General features: G+C 36.4%; 1 protein-coding gene across 4 annotated transcripts in view; it reads left to right on the top strand.

The window, feature by feature from the left end:
• The window catches only part of KIF18A (kinesin family member 18A), a 68,899-nt gene extending 66,122 nt beyond the window's left edge, over positions 1-2,777 (top strand). For all 4 annotated transcript variants that reach the window (XM_058663240.1, XM_058663243.1, XM_058663242.1 and 1 more), the window contains 2 exons: positions 506-603; positions 2,667-2,777. In XM_058663240.1, coding sequence (XP_058519223.1) covers positions 506-603; positions 2,667-2,749 — 181 coding nt within the window. In that variant the 3' untranslated portion in view covers positions 2,750-2,777. The remainder of the gene's footprint in view (positions 1-505; positions 604-2,666) is intronic.
• The last annotated feature ends 19,377 nt before the right edge of the window (positions 2,778-22,154 follow it).

Consider the following 22,154-nt stretch of genomic DNA (forward strand, 5'->3'; position numbering starts at 1 on the left):
GATCAATTGTATAGCTTAACATAAGACAAATTCTTTTTCATTTCAGTTTTTGTAATTGTAATAATTAGGTTGTCAGTGTTTTGCCATCTTTGGATTTAAAGATAATTTTCCCATATTATCTCATTGTTTATATTCCTACATTCGGACTCTTGGTCCATGTTTGTTTAAGAAATTAGTATTGCACATCTTGTGATTATTTGCTACTTATTTCTACGCTTGGAATAAAAGTGCTGTCATATTCCAGCAGAATGCCCTAGAAATATTCTGCTATAGAACTGTTACTTACAATTATAATATCTATTTTGAATAAATGTTAAAATCACAAGGTAAAAAATTTCACTATAGATCAAAAATGTGTTTAGTGGCTCCAGTTACTTTTGTAAGATTTCACAACTTCACGTTTCTGTGTTTGCTTTCTTCTGTCATTACTGCGTATAAGTTCAACAAAAAGTAGAATGTAGAGATTTAAAACAAATAAATTTTTTTTCTCCATGTGTACATCAAGCATCACATCAGCCACTGAGGGAAATCATGGATTTGCAAAACGTGTTCGACCAGATAATTCAAGCGATAAACATTTACAAGAAAACAGACCAATAGTAGGTATGTTTATTTGGTCATTTAATCTTTAATGGTATTATTATTTTCCAATACATGTAGTGCTCGTTTGAAAAACTATTTTTCATAGGAATCTCTATCATGTCGTCTTTATTGGAAGGTAGAAACAAATGGGATAACCTTGTTACAAGTGAGGCAATTTAAGACACAGAATAGAAAGCACTTTTCAAAACCAGGTATTAATTGTGGTGATGGTATAACTCAGTATCTCTCAATTCGACCTCCTATATACTTTCTTTTAAGTAATCTAGCTAGTATTTATAATAATTACCCAAATATATTATCATTATTAAGATAGTGTCTAAGTATACGTTACAGACAAAATGTATCTGCCTGAATTTTTTTCTCTTAGCCTATTACTTTTAGTAAGTACTGCAAGGCTACACTTTCTACACAGTGATAATCATAACTTCCATTAACAAAGTGAAAAGGGCACTACTGGGAGTGACTACATTCCCTCATCTGCATAGGATAGTGGAACTCGTGGAAAAGTTACTAAATTGTAGGGGAAAATAGCTTTTTATGTGTATTAGAATGTCCAATGTAAATACTGTACACACCAGGAATTACTGGAAATAGTGAAGGTTGAATGTGTTCACTGGAGTTGTTCAGTTAATATTGTATCAATGAAAAAGCAAGAGTATCAGTGAAAAAGATGGCAACTGATGTTAACTGAACAGTTAGAGAAGTAACCAGTGTCAAGAGGGGTTGGGCATTTAGCCTAACAATTAAGACATTCTCACTTTGGAGTGCCTGGCTTCATTCCCTAGCTGCATCTTAAGACTGGCTTCCTGGTAGCAGTGACCAAGGGAGGCAGCAATATCGTTTTTAAGTATTTGTATTTCTGTCACCCTGGATGGAAAACAGATTGAGTTCCTGGCTGCTAGCTTTGTCCTCCTAACCCTGTGTATTGCAAGCTTAAAAGAAAGAAAAGAAAAAGAAGGAGGAAGAGAAAAGAAAGGGAGAAAAGGAAGGAATGGGCAAAAGAAGGAAGGAACTAGAGTTGAGGTGTATTTTCCTACTCTAAAAGTAGAGCCCCATGTGACCAAGGAAGTGATAACCTGATAGCCAATTAAACTGACGTCAGTGGCACTGTTTTTGACATTACTGTTGAATAGAGCATCGTTGTAAAGACTAATGAAAAATCAAAAAGGATAGGAAGAGACAGAAACATTTGAAGGGAGCTTAGCATTGTGCCTTGCAGGTAAGCCACTGCTTGTGATACTGACATCCCGTGTCATAAGTGCTGGTCTGGACTCCAGCTGCTCCGCTTCCAATTCAGTTTCCTACTAGTGAACCTGGGAAGACCGCAGGTGATGATGGTCCAAATAATTGGGCTTCTGCTACCCATGAGGGAGAGACGGGTGGAGTTCCTGGCTGCTACTTTCCGCCTAGTTTAGCCCTGGCTGTTGCATTCATGTGGGGAGTAAGTCAACTCGTAGAAGATACCAGATAGAAATTTGAAAGAGCTTGGTTAAAAGAGTCTTTTTGTCACTCTACCTTTCAAATAAATATTGTACAAAAGAAAAGCATGAAAGGTAACAGTAAAAGCAAGAAGGGCTGGGACCAGGATCAGCCTTCTGGGAAGTGCTGATAACCGTTTTGTCAGAATGTGGACATTTAGAAGTCTTGATGCAGTAATTAACGAGAAAAATTATAAAAGGGAAAAATATGCTTATAGAAATAGTCAGTACAAAAAAGAAAAGTGAATCCAGTAGTTTATTCAATGACTTTTGATACCTGGTTGTGTGCAGTTATCAACTAAAACTTCAGCTTGCAACATAGAGAAATGAATTTAGCAAGCAAATCCATTTTGTTTTGTTTTTTTTAAACAGATTTTATGCAGTCAGTTTTAACAGATTCAATGTGATTTGTAGAGACAGTTCTAAGAACGTAACTTTAAGTCATGTTAATTAACAACTGAATTTAAAGAGTAAATGTTTCAACATATAGTTACAATTTTTAATGAATTTTTAAGTTGAATAGTGAAAGCTACTTGCAAATGATACTTTTTAACATATTTATGTATCTTTTTATGTCTTCTCTAGAATATAAAAGAAACATCCATAAAGTAAATCCAAGGATCGTTAGAAAATTTGGAAGAAACATTTCACAAGGAAATCTAAGATGAGTCACTTCAATGTCAAGAAAAATAAAATTGGTCAGATTTGCTTCTAAAAATTTGCTTTGTCAGTATCCTTTCAGAAAGGTATTTAAAATCTTTGAAAGAAAACTGTTTTAAAGATAGGGTTAGCCAGATACTTTCAGCAAGCAGAAAATGAAACTTTTTTTCCTCCTTGTGTATGTAAGTAAATAGAACATTTCAACAGGCAAGATTATAGTTTCAGTTTCTAACTTATTTGTTACCTTTTTAAGTCCCTAATTCACTGGTAGCAGCTTAGTGCTACTATACTTCAATAAATTGATTAGAATATTTACAAAATAATAGCTAAAATTGTCCTCATTATTTTTTGCAAATAAGAACTTAGAAGTGATACAACAACATCTCCGGTATGTTTGGTATTCTGTTATGGTTTTATACATTATTTGAATTCCACATATTGTTTTTTTTCTTTTTAAAAATACTTTTATGTGCAAATGTAGATATATATGTGCCCCCAGAATTGTAAATAGTATTTAAGTAGTTGTCATCAATAAAATACTGGTATTATTCCTTGATACTTGACATATTAAAGATAGAGGTTTTAAAGTGATTTTTCTGTTTCATTACTTCCCTTATGTACTCTATGCTATTATTTTATATAATACGAAAATGTTCCACATTTTTATTTCAGATATATATATGACACCACAACTAAATCTTAAAATATTCCCTATATACATTTTTTAGTTATAAGGAAGAAATATTTTAATCTGTTCCTGCAGCTTTAGGAATTAAATAAAGCAATTAATTATGTAACCTCATTTACCTTAATTACCTGTTAAATACAAAAAAATATTTAGTTACATGTACTTTTAATTTTAGGCAGTGCAAGTAATACACTAAAATTAAGCATATGTGTAGCTAAATGTTTCTTGTAGTTGAAAATATTTAAATTTCACAGAGAGTAATATTGCTCTCTGGAACTAAGGTTGGTGTAAAATAAGTGCTGTTATACTAAGACACTTGTTCATTGCCTCTGTCTACAGTGTGGCTCATGTTGCATGTAGAAAACATGTTTTTTTTTTTTTGCATGCAGAAAACGAATCTAGGGCATATGTTCACCTGTGATTTGATAACTAATATGTACTGAAGGTCAGTAACTTGATTACACCTGAGATTTGGTTTGGAAGTTTAATGATAGTGCATTTTGCCATTATAAGAAAACTATATTTAGCTGATATGTTTATATCAGAAACTGTTACTCAAATGTGTAGACAAGTGGTATTATTAAGCATCCAGAAATCCTATGGATTTTTTACCGGGACCTTTATTTTACAATCAGAATATCATAAGAATATTAGTTTTTGCAAACCCATCTTATGCCTAGTTCACAACCTCTTGAAATAAGATACATTACAAAATTATTGGTTATATCTTTTTCCATTAAGACTATATTCAGAAAGCTGGTGAGGTGGCTCAGCAGGCTATTTCACCCTGTAAGCACCGGGATCCCTTATGGGTACCAGTTGCTGTCCTTGGCTGCTCCACTTCCCATCCAGCTGTCTGCATGTGGTTGGAGAAAGCAGGGGAGAGTGGCCAACTTCAACACTAGCATGAACTATAACCTTGCAGGCATCATTAAAATGTATGTACTTAGTCCCTCTTCCTGTGACTTCCCCCAAAAGGTGGTAGTCAACAATGCCTATTTCTCAGAGTAAACATTTTACAAATCACTGGAGCCTTGCAAATAGCAAATTCTGCATAGCAGTCACTATAGGGACTAGTCCTTCAAGTTAAAACCATTTGGAAATGGTTAGCTGCTGAGATACGTTTACGTGTGTGTGTGTGTGTGTGTGTGTGTGTGTGTGTGTGTGTGTCTGCCTAAAGCAAATGTACAAAGGTAGCCAGAAGGCCTAGTTTTAAAAAAAAAAAAAATCTTCCTTGTTCATTCAAACAGATGGAAGGTGAGAAATGGAAAATGAATGACTCAACAAGAAAACATGATCAGGAATTTGGACAAAAAATCTTATCCTTCATCTCATTTCTCATCCCTAGAGAGTAGTCTTACCCTCTGGAAACCACTTCTCAAATTTGCAGAGTTGGAAATCTTTTGCTTATATCACTACCTGCTATACATATCTCTTCCATTCTTTTCTGTGTGTCTATTTCAAAATAATAGTCTTTTAAAGAGAATTTTTTTTTATTAGAAAGACAGATTTACAGAAAGAGAGAGAAAGGCTTCCATCCACTAGTTCATTCCCTAAATGGCCACAACAGGTGGACCAGACCCTATCCAAAGCCAGGAGCTTCTTCTAGGTCTCACACATGTGCAGGGTCCCAAGACTTTGGACCATCTTCCGAGGCTTTCCCATGCCACAAGGAGGAAGCTGGATGGGAAGTGGAGCAACAGGGACACGAACTGGTGCCCATAGGGGATCCCAGCACTTGAAAGGTGAGGATTTATTCACTGAGCCATCGCTAGGCCCAGTATTATTCATTCTTTTCGCTATCCCAAAACTGTTTCTTGTAGGCTTTTGGTTAATTACTAAATTTTATTCAGGCTTTCTAGCTTTTACTTTCTTTCAAAATATGCATGTGGTTTGTTTGTAAACATTAATTGTTATAAAATAATCAAAATGTTTCATAAGTTATATTATCAGGTACTTGCATTTACACATACTCCCAAAACTGTCATTGTGACATGTTGGTAGTATGGCAGACATTTGTTTTAAAAAGTCTCATTTATCCTTTTGAAGATCACTTCTTTCCTAAGTGGAATCCTAATAGAACTGATTCTACACCCCAGTTCCCTGCAGTAGGGCCTGATAGAACACATATGTATGTGCGTGTGGATATATGTACAGCACGAGTTCCCTGACCCCCCTCTTTGGATATTGGGTAGACCGTGTTCTTTTACCATACTAACTAGTTAAGAATTCCAAGCTCCAAATTTAGGGAAAAATAATAGAAATCCCTATGCTATGTTGGTAGTTGGAGATTATCTAATTCCTAATTGGTTTTAAGCTCCACGGAAAGGCGATATGAGAAATGAGTTTTTCCCAACTTCCCATAAAAACCAAGCTCTGTATAACCTCTCCAAGAATGCCACATGAAAAATTTTTATTAACATGATATTGAATGCTGGTTTCTTCATACCACTCTACCTGCTCCCCAAGATTGATAAATATGTATCTTGATGTTTTAACATTTCTGAGTTTCTGAATTTAAAAACTCCTCACGCATGAGGACCCATAGACACATAATTCAGCTCCACATGGTGATCTATTGAGTTTTCTCAAATTTCTATTCCAATTCAACCACACCTTTATTATGATAAGTGCTGCCATTTTCATTTTTATATTGCAATAAAATACTTTTTTCATATTACCTTATTTGTGGCTATTCCATATTTTCTTAATATACTGAAAGAGAAAAGAAAGGAAAAGTACCAAAAGTCAGTATCAGAATGGCTCATGTTTGCCTAGCCATCACTGACACCTGAGCAGGAAGTCCTGCAGCAAATAGTTTGTGTCAAAGAGAGACGGGCATACAAGCATCAGTAATGATGACGTAGGGACATGTAGGTAGCTTGGTCATCTTTCATGCAAATATTTCCAAAATCAGTGTTTAACTCCAAGTCAAAGCCACTCTGAGACTTTACCACTTGAGTATAAATCATTCAAGCAGTTGGGTTCTTACTCCCTGAAATCTAAAAGCCAATTTAAGCCTTGCTTTCAAACTTAAGTGACAGGCACTTCCTTTTGGGTTACCTTTACTATTTTAAAGCAATAACCGAGGAACCTGGTTAACCAATTAGCTCTTTGTGGAATCCAGTCAGCCCAAGATACCCTCCTAACCCCTTTGACGGTCTTGATTCTTGAAGATTTGTGCCATTTCTGTTCTCCATTTCATGGGAAAACTTCAAAGACAAGCCTTGGGAACTACCTGAGCTAAATAAACACTATGCAGGTGGATTTTAGCATTTTCTTTGTGATCAGCACAATAAATTTTGGTTTCTGTAACAATGATTTTCCCTGGGAGGTTGTTTTCTCATGCTTATAATTTGGCAGGAGACATACTGTAATGAACTTTTGGTTTTATTTAGTAGTCATCATAATTCCCTAGATCGACTCATTCTCCCTCCCAAAAAAAGAAATTAAGGATAACAATTCGTGATATTAAACCATCTTTTGTAAGTATTGGGTAGGTTTCATCATTCCCCCCCACCCCCACCCCACTATTGGAAGGTAATTTTTAACCAAGGGTGGTGGGAAGTGAGGGCTGTCAGAATGAGTTGGAACTCATTTCAATATTCCCCATCTGTCAGTGCTTCAGCATCATTGCTCATAAACCCAAGATGATACAGTTGATTGCATAGAAATGACATTTCCAGGTGAAATCCATTTACAGAAGTAAACTAATTTCCAGTCGTGACCTTAATGACCATTGAAGAGTCCCACCGCAACCCAAAGCAAAGCTACAAAGATGAACACAAACATTCATTTAGCGTATGCAAGATAGGAAAAATATCTGGTTTGTCCCCCCAATTCATTTAATGCTCATTTACAAATGCACACCCAAAAGGACTTGATATTTAATTCTTTCATAAACTGTAAACACATCACAGTGGTATTTGGATAACTTGCAGATTTTGTCTGTAAACAGAAGTTGCTTTGAGGCATATTCCAGATACTTGCTGTTACAGAATTTTAGAAGCTTAACAAGTTCTTCCAATGAATGCCAATAGTTTTTTAAAGATATTAATGCTTATCTATTTATTAGTGGCTATCATGAATGTTACCTTTAGATGTATTCACAAGGTAAGTCCTGAATTGCAGATGTCCTCTATACCTCTATAATTTTTATTTAAATAAAAATTAGATTCTATATCATGTTATCTAACTCCAAATGAATGTAGAACAACATTGTGCAACAAAGCGTGACTCAACAATGTAAGCCGCATGGCTTTAGAATATTTTTCAATCAAAAGTGTCATTAGAAAATTTCTAGAGTTTTGGGGAAAAATGGAAGCCTGTTCCCAAATAACTAATTTGTCACACAGTTGTTGGAGTTCTGATAAGTCCATTTGTAACCCACCTGTGGCATCAGTCTTTTGTATTCACACACCCTTTTTGTGAAAGAGCCAGTTAGCCTGTCCAAAGAAGTAAGCTTAAGCATTCATAACTAGCAAAAATTGTGTAAATAATGTAAACATTGAGGCTAATGAGCTACCTGGACCTTAGTTAAAAAGATGTGGAGGAAACAGCCAATATTAATATTAGTGATGTAGTTACAAACCTTGAAGATTTTTATATCAGTTACAAAATTAGCTTATATGTGTGGCCTTTACAAATGTCATTTATGTTATGTTATTTGACCAAAATCAAAGCTAAAAGTCTAATAGGTTTCTATAACTAAATGTCGAGCAAACAGAACTCAAAGTTTTGCTTGCATTTCTTAGGGGTGAAGCTGTTTTCTACCTAGAGGGTAAAAGATATGAAAGAGATTCTTTCATTTTTAAAGAAATGTGTTGATCATGGAAATAGGACTATAAGCTTTGCAAAATTCAGGATCACATCCCTCTTGTTCATCTTGTATCCCAGTACCTGCCAGGACCTTATCTTAGGATTCCTTAAGTTCAACAGATCCAATGCAAGGACCTAATATAATATAGTTCATGTAGCTTTCTCTCAGCAGCAAGACAACTGCTTAACCAATGCATGGGAACGCAATACAAATGCTTGTGCAACTAGCTCTGTAAATTTTCTTAACAATTTTAAGGTGTGATTTATCCATTACAATTATCTTTTAAAATATGTTTTGACTCCTCTAGAGTGGCCTTGGTCATACATCCTGTATCTCCCAGGTAGTGAGTCATGTAACTTGAGAGGTGTATGGCATTTCCCCTCTGTGTGGGCGGAAGACTACGTGGCTGTGCCATTCTTGGCAAAGCCTTGATTTTAGCCCTAAACATTGAATTTTTTTAAATTGTAACTTTTCTTAACGATTTTTAAAATCACATCTTAACATATTGGACTTTCCTATAATGTCAAAATTGTGAAATAATCACCTAGAGTTATAACTAATTGTTTATGGGGTATTTTTAGCTAAGAGGAAAGAATTCCATTCTTTCACTGAATTAATGCTCCTATAACAATTCAGTAAGCAACTTTATTACTGCAATTTAAATTCAACATTATCAATATATTTAAAAATCTGAGTAACCTGCACGTAATATATTAAGTTCATTTTGCTATGCATATTAACTCATAGAAGAAAGGAAAAGAACACATCTTGTATGTAAATAAACAATTTCTCTTTAAAAGATGTTTTTATTTAAAATGCAGTTAGTTATACAGAGCAACATAAAGAAACCTTCATCCTTTGATTCACTCCCCACATGGCCACAGTGACTTGGGAGTGGGCCAGGTCAAAGTCAGGAGCCTGGAAATTCTACCCAGGTCTCCCAGTGGATGGCAAGGCCCAAGCAATAGAGCCATCCTATGCTATATTCGTTGGCACATAAACAGGGAACAAAATCAAAAGTTGAGCAGCTGGGACTTAAATGTTCACATTAGCCTGCCTCACCATAACACCAACAGAAAACTTCATTTTTATGAGTGAGAATCCAAGAAAATTGTTGGTTTCTCTAGCTATATTGACCATTTAAATTTGTATTTAAAGGTTTGTCTTTTTTTTAGGCATTTATTTATTTATTTAAGGCCCCAGGACCTGGACCATCTTCTGCTGCTTTCTCAAGTACATTAGCAGGGAACTAGATCAGAGGTAGAGCAGCAAAGACTTGAACCAGTGTCCTTATGGAATGCCAGCAATGCAGGTGGCGGCTTGAGATGCTATGCCACTGGGATAACACTTAAAAACTGTAAAGAAGTTTCTATTTGAAGCCATTTTGATTTGCCTGTATAAAGGAAAACTACTCTTTCCTATCTGAAAGAACTTCACTGCGTTCTAAGATATTTAAACGGTTTTCCACATTAACCAATTCTCTAACTCTTCAGTTACAACCAAACTAATACAATTCAAGCATGATGCTAAATATGGTTAATACAGACCAAACAAGTAAAGGGTTCATTCCCATAACACTGCTCCATGCTTCAGTTACCCAAGTGGTCACTTACCTACCTATATAGGTATCCAACTTAGCCACAGTTCAGGGATTCTCATGACATTTTCCTCATGTTTGAGCACTGCTACCATGGCTCACAGCACACAGGGAAACACTTATACTCATGTGTTTGTTGTGAGGCATACAACTCAGGAACAGTCAAATGGAAGAGGTGTACAGGGAGAATTATAAGCAAGGAGAATTGTGCTCCCATATCCTTTCTAGGAGCACTGCCCAGCACATCTGCATGTTTGGAAGTTTTCCAAACACCATTTTTCTCAACGTTTATGGTTCTTTGACACATAGACATGATCAATTAAACAGTCAGCCATCAATGATGAAATCAAACTCCAGGTCCTCTTCCATCCCCCCTCCCAGTCATGTGGTTGATTCCTCGGGCAACCAGCCTCTATCTTAGGGGTTTCTGGAGACTTTCCAAAAATCACCTCATTAGGGTAAATTCAGGTGTGTTTGAAAGAGCTCTGTAACCCTTAGCACTTATGAAATAACCCAAGGGCTATAGGAGCTCATGCCAGAAACAATGCAACTCTATGTGCTTGCTTATTATGAATTAAAATATCAGCCTGTCATTGTTCAAAATTGGTGTAAGGACCCTGGCGCGGCATCCTAGCAGCTAAACTGCTCACCTTGTACGTGCCAGGATGCCATATGAGTGCTGATTCTAATACGGTCAGGCCCGCTTCCCATCCAGCTCCCTGCTTGCGGCCTGGAAAAGCAGACAAAAATGACTCAAGACCTCAGGACCTTGCACCCATGTGGGAGAACCGGAAGAGGCTCTGGGTTCCTGGCTTTGTATTGGCTCAGCTCTGGCCATTGGAACCACTTGGAAAGTGAATCATTGGACAGAAGATCTTCTTCTCTGTGTGTATCTGACTTTCCAGTAAAATAAGATAAATATTTTTTTAAAAAAAGAAGGATATACAATTGTAAGAATCTTAGGGGAAGAACAGCATTAGGAGTTTTTCTCCTTTTCTTCTAACTGCATACAGTACTGGAATCTTACATGGCATTCCCACCTGTTCTTGAGAATTTTGTGAAAAAAAAAAAAAACTGGTCTCTTAATAAGACAGCACATACCATCAGAATTTTACAGTTGTTATAAAGTTTTAATTTTTGATGAATCTAAATATGGTCAACTGTATTTTGATCCATTGGTTATATTTTAGTTCTTCAAAGTAATAAAACTATTTATCATGATTCCAAATGACCTCCTATGCATATTATAAAATCTGCCATGCAGTATTATTAATCAGGATTACAAGAAATTGATAATGTGGGGAAATACTCAGTTTCTGATTGTTTGTCCAAGTTGTGTCAGTCATAATGACAGCTTCATACCCAACTATAATAACTTAAGAAGTGAGAAATTACTCCCTTACTTATCTTAGATTCTGTAGAGATAATCCATTCCAATGTGTCTTCAGCAGTTCAGCTATGGTCAGAGATATTTTCTCTGCACTTCTGTCTTTGGACACATACATTCAAGGCCAGAAAAAAAGGGTACACGCATGTTTTTCCACAGTGGTAACTATTTCCTCCAAAAAGCAAATGCTTTCTTAAAAATGCTCAAACCAAACTGTATAGTTGAACATGTGTACCCTAAGATGCCCAGAATAGAAGGTGGCATCTAGCAAGTGATCAACAAATACTATGGATTCAATACAAGTTTCAATTAAAACTTTGTATCAACATGGCCATGTGAACAAAACTCAGGCTTTAGAGGAATTTGGACCTGAGGGGGGATAAGTTTAGAAACCAAAATAAAAAGCAATCAAAAGCTCTCACTCCTTTTGAATGTGAAAGAAAAAACCACAAAGAGAGTTGAGCGTTATTTCTTGATTGCCAGTGATTTGAAACAAAAGGGTCTCAAGGGGTATACATTTTATGATTATTGTTTTCAAATATCATGCAATCATAATAAACCTAAAATAAGTGATCAATAAGTGGTTGTTATCGAGGTTTTTCAGGTGAAATCTCAATACAATAAGGATGAAGGGAAAGAAAGCTTCTTAGAAATACAAAATATGTGAAGCAGTCCAGACCTTCTCAAAGTCTGTGTTTTAGCAAGATCTCTGAGCGATTTCTAATACACACATCCTTCCAGCCTCTGTTCCTTCACCGTCAATTATTTCATTATACTGTTACATAATGAGTGTTGTATTCTTTTACATAATTCTAATAACTATTATTGTAATCATGTAGATATCATTTATGTAAAGCTAAGCAATAGGGTCTGATCTAAGGGGAAGGGAATGAATACATCTAGAGTTTTTAAATCTTGGCAGTGTTTTACCCTGTGTTACAGAGGACTGTCCAGTGCAGGATGCGGCACATTCCTAGCCTCTTCACACTGTGTGCTAGTAGCAATCTACCTCTAAGTTGTCAAAAACCAAAACTGTTCCCAGACATTGCCAAATTTCCCAGGGACCGAAAGAGTCACTAATTGAGAAACATTAAAACATTTTTATTTGACAATCTTCCAAGCAGTATTTCTTGATTTTGTTCTGTCTCTGCCTCTACTTGATATATATACTACTCTTTGCAACTTTCTTGGACTTTATTGTCAATTTTGTTGTTTTTCTTCAAATAAACTTCCAAAGAGACAATAAACTTAGTTAAGTTGGTCCTTCCTAATTTCAATGCATATCAAATTCTCTAATCAGTGTTCTTTTCACTCAGATCTTTGAAGACATTACTTTGCTAGTATCAGTGATAAACTCTGATACAGGTCATTATATATCTTGTATTCACTGGATATAAACCTGCTATCTTACTGTAAGATATTATATGAAATTGATAATACTTGGTCACTTATTTTCTTTTTTTATTTATTATTTTTAATTCATTAATTACATTGTATTATGTGACACAGTTTCATAGGTACTGGGATTCTCCCCACCCCTCCCCAAAACCTCCCACCATGGTGGATTCCTCCACCTTGTTGCATAACCACAGCTCAAGTTCAGTTGAGATTCCCCCATTGCAAGCATATACCAAACATAGAGTCCAGCATCTTATTGTCCAGTCTAGTTCAACGGCTTCTTAGGTATACCCTCTCTGGTCTGATGACAGAGCCAGCAGAGTATCATCCCAGTCAATTGAAAGCTCCAACATACCATCAGCACAAATTTACATCATTATGGAATTAATTGACATAGTAATGAGTAACCAATATGGTAAAAGTAAATGCGAGTTCTTAACCACCTTCTGTGCTGGTCACTTATTTTCTCCTGAAACCAATAATTTTACAGAATGTAATATTTGATTTTTTAATTTTTTTGTTTGTTCTTATTTTCCCCCCATTGCTCACTTCCGTGGGGTTTTCGTTCCTGTTATGTTTTTCTTCATCAGTTTTAAAGTATAGTTTTTTATTACTAGTAATTACACTAGAAATTACAACATACATTATTGACTTACCAAAAAATATTTGGTGTGATTACTTCCCCCCAGAATATAATATGAAGATCTTCACACAGTGATTGCATTTACTCCCTAAGTTACATGCTTTTGTTTCATATACTGTGTGTGTTCTGTATTTTGCCTTCAAGCAAAATTACCATCATTCTTTATCATCTTGATTTATATTTAGTCATATTGTATTTTTGCTTTTTTTCCTCAATTCTAACTTCAATGTTGATGAATACTTGACTGATTATTAAAATCTAGGCTAATAAGTATTTTTATTGCATTAACAGCATCATTCCACAATTTTGCTCAAAAAAATCCAGTTTCAGTCTGAGTGTGGCTCCTCCAAAGTGTGTTCTCTTTTTCCCCTCGCTGCTGTTAAGATTTTCTTTTATAAGGCCTGGCACAGTAACCTACTGGCTAAATCCTTGCCTTGCAATCCCCAGGATCCCATTTGGGCTCTAGTTTATATTGCAACTGCTCCACTTCCCTGCTTGTGGCCTGGAAGACCAGTGGAGGATGGCCCAAGCCTTGGGACTCTACACATGCCTGGGAGACCAGGAGGAGGCTCAAGCTCCTGGCTTCAGGTCAGCTCAGCTCCAGCCATTGCGGCCAATTGAGGAGTGAATCAGTAGTCAGAGGATCTTTCTCTCTGCCTCTCCTTCTCTCTGTAAATAAATCTGCTTTTCCAATAAAAAAAATGATTTTTTTTTTTGTCTTTGTCCTTCTAGCACTTCATTATGTTTGACTAAAGCTATCTCGCCTGTCTCTCTCTCTTTCTCTCTCACCATCTCTCTCTGTTTCCCCCTCTACTTCCTTCCCTGTCTCTTTTTCTTCCTTGCAATTCATTGGGTATATAGAATCTGTAAACTGGAGTATTTTATCAGTTAAAGAAAATTTCAATCATTTTCTCTTTCAACACTGCATCTTATAATATTCACACCATTAATTATAGTTGCACTATTAATTTATAAAATTAAGAAAAAAGAAATAAAACCACAACAGTTAAATAAATGTTAACATAGGCCCTTGTCACTTAAGAAATTTTATCTTACATTTATCACAGAAGTTCTTTTTAACAGATAAAATTGTGTTATCGTTGTCAATACATTTATAGTTAAGGTCAGATTCCACACAAAAAGAATTATAATTGCTTCATGTGACTGTGAAAGTTCAAAATCTGATAGATAGTCTGACTAGTTAGAGACCCTAGAAAGAAATAGAATCTAATAATGCAAAGGCATTCTGCTGGAAAATTACACTTGCCTGGAGGATATCAACCTGTTCAGTTTAGGACATCAATGAATTAAATGAGGACCACCCATACTGTGGAGGACAATTCATTTTACTCTAACTCCAGTGATTTAGATGTGCATTTCATTCACAAAGATTCTCACACAGATGTCCCAAGTAATGTTTGATAAAAAAAAAAAAAAAAAGACTGGGCACCAAAGTCAACCACGTTGACATATAAAATTAATCATTAAAATACTCAAGAAAAAGACGCCAAATATATTACCAAAAGGAATATTCCTAAAACTTCTTATCATGAGAAATCTAAATGCTCTGAATTACTCTTACCACTATCTATTTATTGCTCTTTCTCAAAGACTCCAGAAAGAAAGTAAAAGCCATAAATGATGGACACAACCTGGCTTTGAGATTATGTAGTGGCTGCCAACTATTAGCTTCCCTTTAGAAACTGTCGTTCATTTCTGAGTGATGCTACTCATTTTCACACTTTGACCTTTGATGTTCTTCACAAATGTGATGATAATTGACAACTGCAGCCTAACTTCAGTAAAAGTAATATGGCATCAATTATGACAGATCCTGATATCAGAAAACATAAAATATGGAGAACAAATATACAATATAGACCTCATTATTAATGAAGTCATAAAATTTCTATCTTTTGTCTTCTCTCCTTTTGAAACTCCAGTTAAATTCATGTTAAAATTTTCAATGTATTTAAATATTTCTTACTGCATGTATTTTTCTTTTTTATTGCTGTAAACCATTCATTTGGGCTTTTAATTTAGATTTCTATTTTTTTTCTTTTCTTCCTCTTCCTCTGCTCATTCTTCTTCTTATTCTCCTCCTACTCCTCCTACTCCTTCTTCTTCAGCTTTTCTGAAATGTTTAGTTTTATATTTGCTCTCCAAAACTATTACATGTGTTATTTTATAAATTTTAAATGAAAGGGCAACAGGGAACTTCAAATGAGTAAATAGATGCATTGTGTGGGAAAAAATATATACAGCTTTTGACCATGAACAGATCAGAAAGGATTGTTGATGGATTCTGCTCTTGTCCGCTAAGGAAGTAGTGGAGCGCAGTGATTAGCAGTTTAGTTAGGCAGACATGCGTTGAGCTCTAGCCATGTTATCTTAGGCAATTACTTTGTTTTTCTGAGTCTTAACTGTCATTATGCAAAGAGCCTAATTAACAGTGGAAGTAACCTCAAATGGTTGTGTTGTATCAAGTCAACTATATAAAACATTAGCATAATGTCTGGCACAGAGTGAACACCAATAGATTCTTGATCTCGACGGTAGAGAATTGTGGATAGCCAACTTCTCTAGGACAGTCTGCATCTTTATTCAGGAACCCCTCTGCATGTATTAGGTTCTGTTTTTTTCAGGGTACTAGGATTTCTGCTGTTTTCCTCCAGGATCTCTCCACTGAATGCTAAGTTTTGCTGCTGCATGTCCCCAAAAGTTTGTACTTCACAATACGTCTTTAAGTTCCCAGCCATTATCCACTCATGGACAGCTTGAAAGCCTTGCTTTCTTCCACCCAGTGCTGCAAAGCTGCTGTCTGTGCATCGCATTACAACTTCTTACCTCCAATTGAGGTTTTTGTATGCAGAAGCCTTAGCTGGATGAATTAAGAGGAGGAAGGGAATAGTTGTGGGAGACATTAAAAATGAAAATTCTGAATTCCCTCTAGCAATATAGGCCACATCCTATACAGGGTACAAATTAGAAACAGATCTTCCACTGCCTAGAAATAAAGGTGTTAAGATAACTCCTGGGCCAACTGGACCACCTGCTTCCCTTAGATTTGCTTAGTAGAGCTTCACAGGTGTTCCTGCTTTGCTCTTTGTTTATATATGCATTTCAAATCTCTAAGAAATCATATGCCCACCAATGAAAAGGTAATATGGTCCATCACAGACACGAAATTGTTTGCTAGCTGTGTGAAAGAGTGGGATCAGTACAGATGAGCCCCAAGAGAGCCTCAGCATGAACTTATCTCCAGTTTGTCTTTTTTCTCCTTAACCTTGATTACAGGCAAGTTCACATTAGTTGCAGTTGAGGCAATAAAAATTGTAATTTCTATGAAAGCGGAGCTCATGCCTCATTTGTCTCTGTATCCCTAGAGCTAGCCTTGTGCCTGGAACATTGTTGCTGTTGCTTAACTTATAATTAATAATATTGTGGAATTTGGTCCATTCTGAATGTTTTAGTCCATGACTAACCCATGTTTAAAGGGAAGTAACAATGCATGCTTTGTTCTCCCCAGGACAACACTGGATGAAGGGAAAAAACTGGAGTATTTCTAAAAGTATTACTAGGTAGTGTCGAGATATTTATCACTGTTCTTTATGTGTTTGGGGACCTTTAACAACTAGTTTCTCTTCGCTGTTGGAGCTGTTCCATTCTCAACAATGATGTATTATGAAGTGAAGATCAATCTTGTATGGAAATGTTATAATTGTCCCTTCAAGAAGTCATATTCCATTTAATTTGATCTGCCCTTTTCGGAGGAAAGTTTATTACGATATTTGTTTCTGTTATAAATGTTTTTCCCAGGCCTTGCTGCAGTCATAATCACTGGGAAATATTTAGTGCCTGACTATGTTCAACTCTAAGAGAAATGTTATGATGGTCATCTAGGGGCAGAAACTAGATTCCGTTTATTATGAATCTTCCCCTTTCCAAGTTAATCCTTCCACCTGGTCTCTGACCCCCTCCTCTTCCCATTATTGAAACTAGTCCTTCACTTATTTCTTTTGTGACACTTGCCTCTGCCTCCTTCTCTAGCTACTTTTTTCATAAATTCATCCCTTAGCTTAACACACTTCAGTGAAATACCTGCCACATACCCAGCACAATGCTGGGCACTAGGACACCTTGCAAAAAACATTAACATATTGTTTTCCATTGCATTTTATAAATTTACAGTATAGTAACAGGTATTTCTTACAGTAGCTACAGTAGACATTGTCAGACTTGACCACAAGTGTACATTTTTCCAGTTATCTTTTAATTATTTGCACATACCTTCAAGTAATATTAGACCATATATGAATAAATACTTTTTACCATGAGTCAGGCACAGTGCTTAGTGCTTTTACCAACGTAATCTCTTAATCTCCACAACAAATCCAGAGATAAATTCTTTAGTCTCACTCTATGGATGAGAGAACTGAGAGAGTGTTTCAATAACCTGCTTTAGCTGACAGAGCTACTAAAGGGTCTCCACCTGGATTGATGAGGATATTTTCAATGATAACAGTTTAGCTCTAGTTGGATTAAATAATCAAGGTCGTTTTTTCATTTATATAAATGAAAGATTAATTTCAAGTAAAATTTGGTTCAGCATTTTGATGATGTCACATGGACTCAAAAGTTTCTCTCTGTGCCTGTCCTCCAGCCCCCTTTCCTGTCCTCTTACTGGTTTCACATTTAAGTTGAGTGGGCTGTGGTAGTGGAACTCCTGCTGCAGTATCCTGCACCAAGTGCTTCATGCTTCATTTCCATAAAAGATACCTTACCTTCAGCACCCTTCCTGCTAAAACTGCCACTTCCACTCTTGAGAATGGCAAGCTAAGGGATAATGCTTAGTGCCTTCTATGGCAATGAGAGTTTTGGGGAGAATTTGATGGAACAATATGTGTCACTGATTAGTATGGTGCTGGCATGTGGAACTGTTTGTAGAAGTTAAACTTTATTGTTAGTATGAATTGTTTTTTTTAATAGTCACTCATTCACCAAATGTTTCTTGTCTGCCTTTTGCATTCCAGACACTATTCTTCTAGAGGTTAAGAATAAAACAATGAGCAAAATAAAATCCCTCATCTCGAGGAACTGACATTTCAACAGATGAATGAGTAAATGAACACATAGTGTATATATGAAGTGAATGTATAAAGATAAATGAGGCAGGATAAGGCACCAGCTGACATGCAGGGAATGCACTTTATAATAAGTGGCAAAAATTGACATTGGAACAGAACCTGAGTGATGTGAGCCTATGAATCCCATGGGAGTGTGAGCAAAGAACATTCACAGAAGGAATAGCAAATGCTTTCAATTCCTATGCTTACTTATACCATCCAAGAATCCAGTAGGAGGCAAGAATCATGGGAAATTTCTGGTCATATTCCAGTACCAAGGTCAACAATTCACAGTACAATGTAAGGAAGTCCCTTTCATGCCTCATGTGTCTTGAAGTCCACTGCTTCCTTCTCTGCCACTGCCCAAAGAAACCCTAACACTGTTTTCACTTGTCTTCTTCCTTTCAACCTCACACATTAGTGTTTTGTGTAATCTATCTTAAGTTTTTGCTAGCCAAGCTTTCTGAAAGTTGTTCTTCCCAGTCCTGTAAGTCCTTTACTATTCAGAGAAATTGAAGAGGAGAAAAGTAGAGCTAGTTATCACAGACACTTTTGGGCCCATTTAGGAATGATAATTTCATCAGTTTACACGTGAATCTTGGAGGGTTAAATGTGGAAAATTCTCCAAATACTTCTTTATGAATATTTTTATAAAGGTTTATTTCTTTTTATTTGAAAGGACAGTGATAGAGGAATCTTTCGTCTGCTGCACTGACCAGATCTAAGCTAATCCAAAGCTAGGAGCTAGGAACTTATTCTGGGTCTCCCACGTGGGTCCAGGGTCTAAGAACTTGAACTACGCTCCTCGGGTTTCCCTTGTCATAAGCAGGAAACTGCATCAGAAGTGGAGTAGCTGGAACCCAAACCAGCACCCAATTTGGATGCTGGTGCTGCAGGTAGAGGATTATCTCGCTACAGTACTGTGCCAGGCCCATGAATATTATTTTTTTTTTCCAGACAAAATTTCGGTGGAAACTAGACTGCAGTTGTTTTAAAGTTAAATCCTAATGTGTGCTTGCGACCTGGAATTTCTTGTGACTCTTTGAAGGTTCATCCATTTTTAGTACTAACAGGATTAATGATAAGGTCAATGTTCTATTATGAAAATTAAAACACATAGCTATTGATTTCTGATGTTGGGTTACCTCGCCTCCACATCGTACATATGCCGTAAGAATGGAGTTCATTAATTTTGTGTTAACAATGGTCAAATGTTGGGAGTTATTCTTACCTGGAAATGGATAACTGAATGGTCTCAGGTGTGTAAAAGTAGTAGCACCTCAAGAATGAATCCACAATGGATGTCAAGAGATGCGTGAGGACTTAATGATGCTTTTAAATCACATTTAAGTGTTTCCCTCAGTGTCCAGTGTCTAGGTCCCAGGACTCCCACTGATACTGCAGTCCACAGATACTCAAGACCTTCATATAAAATGGGTATACTTCCTGTCCTTTTCTTTAAACCATTTCTAGTTGATGTATAATACCTAACACAATGAAAATGCTGCATAAACAATTGCAATGCTGAATTGTTGAGGGAATTATGACACGGAGTCTATATATGTCTGATACAGATGTGATTTGTAAAAACTATTTCCGAACCACATTTGGATGAATTCATAGATACCTCATGTGTAAGGAGGACTAAATATACTCAGAAAATAATAGCCTCTGATATCATGAGAATAAAACCTGTAAAAGTTGATTATGATCATTTTACCTGATTATAGCTTCGTGTTGCTCCCTGACACCAAAAATCTGATCCTTCATTTAACCAGTCAAATAAAATTGATTGTTCTAAATGGGATTGATTGTTCTGCACTACATGTTTAAGCAGCTTTATTCAGTGAGTCTATGACACTGAAATTAAGGGACATAAGGTTAAAACATGTGTTGTGTTTAACAGCTAATGGTATAAATCTTTCAGTGATCACTGGAAGTTTCATTGCATGTGTTTTAATAATTGCTGGCATATTTCACAATCATTACTTTCAAAAGCAGGTGGCCAGGACTTAACTAACCACATAAACACTCTGAAAAAGCAACCATTCGAGTACAACTTGACGTTCGCCTCCAAGAAAGGGACTTTATGCCAGATGCTGTCAACTGCCTAGAAACTTAAGGTTCAATTCAACAGTACCTTTTCTTAAAAAGAAAAAAAAAAAAAACATTGCGTATTTCCTGAACATTTGCACTTTTTATTTGACTAACGTGCCAATTGTTTTAATTATGAAACTGAAAATTTTTTCTTTAACTCTTTTTTAGATAACCTCATCTATTGATTAGTTTACCACAAGCTTAAAACAAAAACTTGAGATACAGAGGAGGACAGAGTTCCCATCAGCTGACTCAGTCCTCAAATTCCCACAATAACCCAGTTAGTAGCTGGTCGAGGCCAGGAGACAGGAATTCAATCCCTGGGTGGCAGGAACCCAATTACATGAGCCATCACTGCTGCCTCACAGAGCCCACCTTAGCAGGAAGCTGGAATCAGATACTGAAGTTAGGAACCAAATCCAGGCACTCCAGTGTAAGAAGCCAGCATCCCAGCTGGTCCTCGCCACTGAGAAGCTTAACGGCTAAGCCAAAGCGCACTCCTGTAATGAAGTTTTTGTTTTCTTTTTTCTTTCTTTTTCGCTCAAAGTGAACTCTGTAAAGAGTAAGGTTAATGTGATATTTATTTCTAAATACCTTAATCAAAGAACTCCTAGCAAAAATAAATATTCAATAAAAGATCAATGTGAATGAAAAATCAATGTGAGTGAAAAATAATCCAAGTCCCAGTGATGAACAGGTTGCTTTCTCATTTGGATTGAGGATGTGAGTACGTTTAAAATTCCAGGATGAGGAAATTTAAGTCTGTTCTCTCTGCTCCTTGACTCGGATACGGCCTTTGGACTTCTCACCAGTCTTCTTGTTAACTAATTTGGCCAAGAACATGGAGTCAGTGAGGGAGAAAAACAGAAAGATACTATATAGAGCTAAATTACTATGTTTTAAAGTACATGTCAGTTGTCTAAAAGGAGAAATAAAGGAGCTAGTGTGGTGGGTCACACACTAATCCTCAAAAGCAGCTGAGAAAAGCTCAGGTCTGTGGATTCATGCGCCCACACGGAAAATCCGAAAGAAACCCCCGTGAACCACAGGACAGAATATCTCTCAATGTGTCTCCTCTTTCTGTAAATATGCAACCAGCAAACAGTAAATGAGGTAGCTGAGCTGAAGGAAAGAAAAATAAAATAAGAGAAGACAGTAGCACTAGAACTGGAATCCAAGAGTTCTCATCCTGGCTATGCCAGTTTGTAGCTGATGATCCCAGGTAATTTATAAACATCTCATAAGACACAGTTTCCTCATCTGAAATATAACACTAGCTTCCAATCTTACAAAGCTGCTACTAGGATTAAATGATATATTAAATGTAGAAAATATACCTTCTTTCAAAGTTGGAGAGACAAAAGAGTGAGATTCTATCCACTGTTTCATTCTCCAAATGCCCACAATAACCATCACTGGGCCAAACAAACACCATCTGGGTCTCTCTTGGGTGGGAGGGACCCAAACACTTGAGTCATAACCTACTGCCTTCCAGGGCTGGCAGTGCCAGGAGCTGCATGTTGCGATGCCAGGACTGAGCTCAGGTTCTGCCACGTACACATCTGAAGTGACACCTTCAGCACAGGGTCGCATTTTGCTCTCATGTTTTTTTTTCCCCCTAGATAAGAGGCGATGACAAGGCAGGCAAAAATATTTAT

Source organism: Ochotona princeps, chromosome 4 (assembly GCF_030435755.1).
Source record: "Ochotona princeps isolate mOchPri1 chromosome 4, mOchPri1.hap1, whole genome shotgun sequence".
Lineage (NCBI taxonomy): Eukaryota > Metazoa > Chordata > Mammalia > Lagomorpha > Ochotonidae > Ochotona > Ochotona princeps.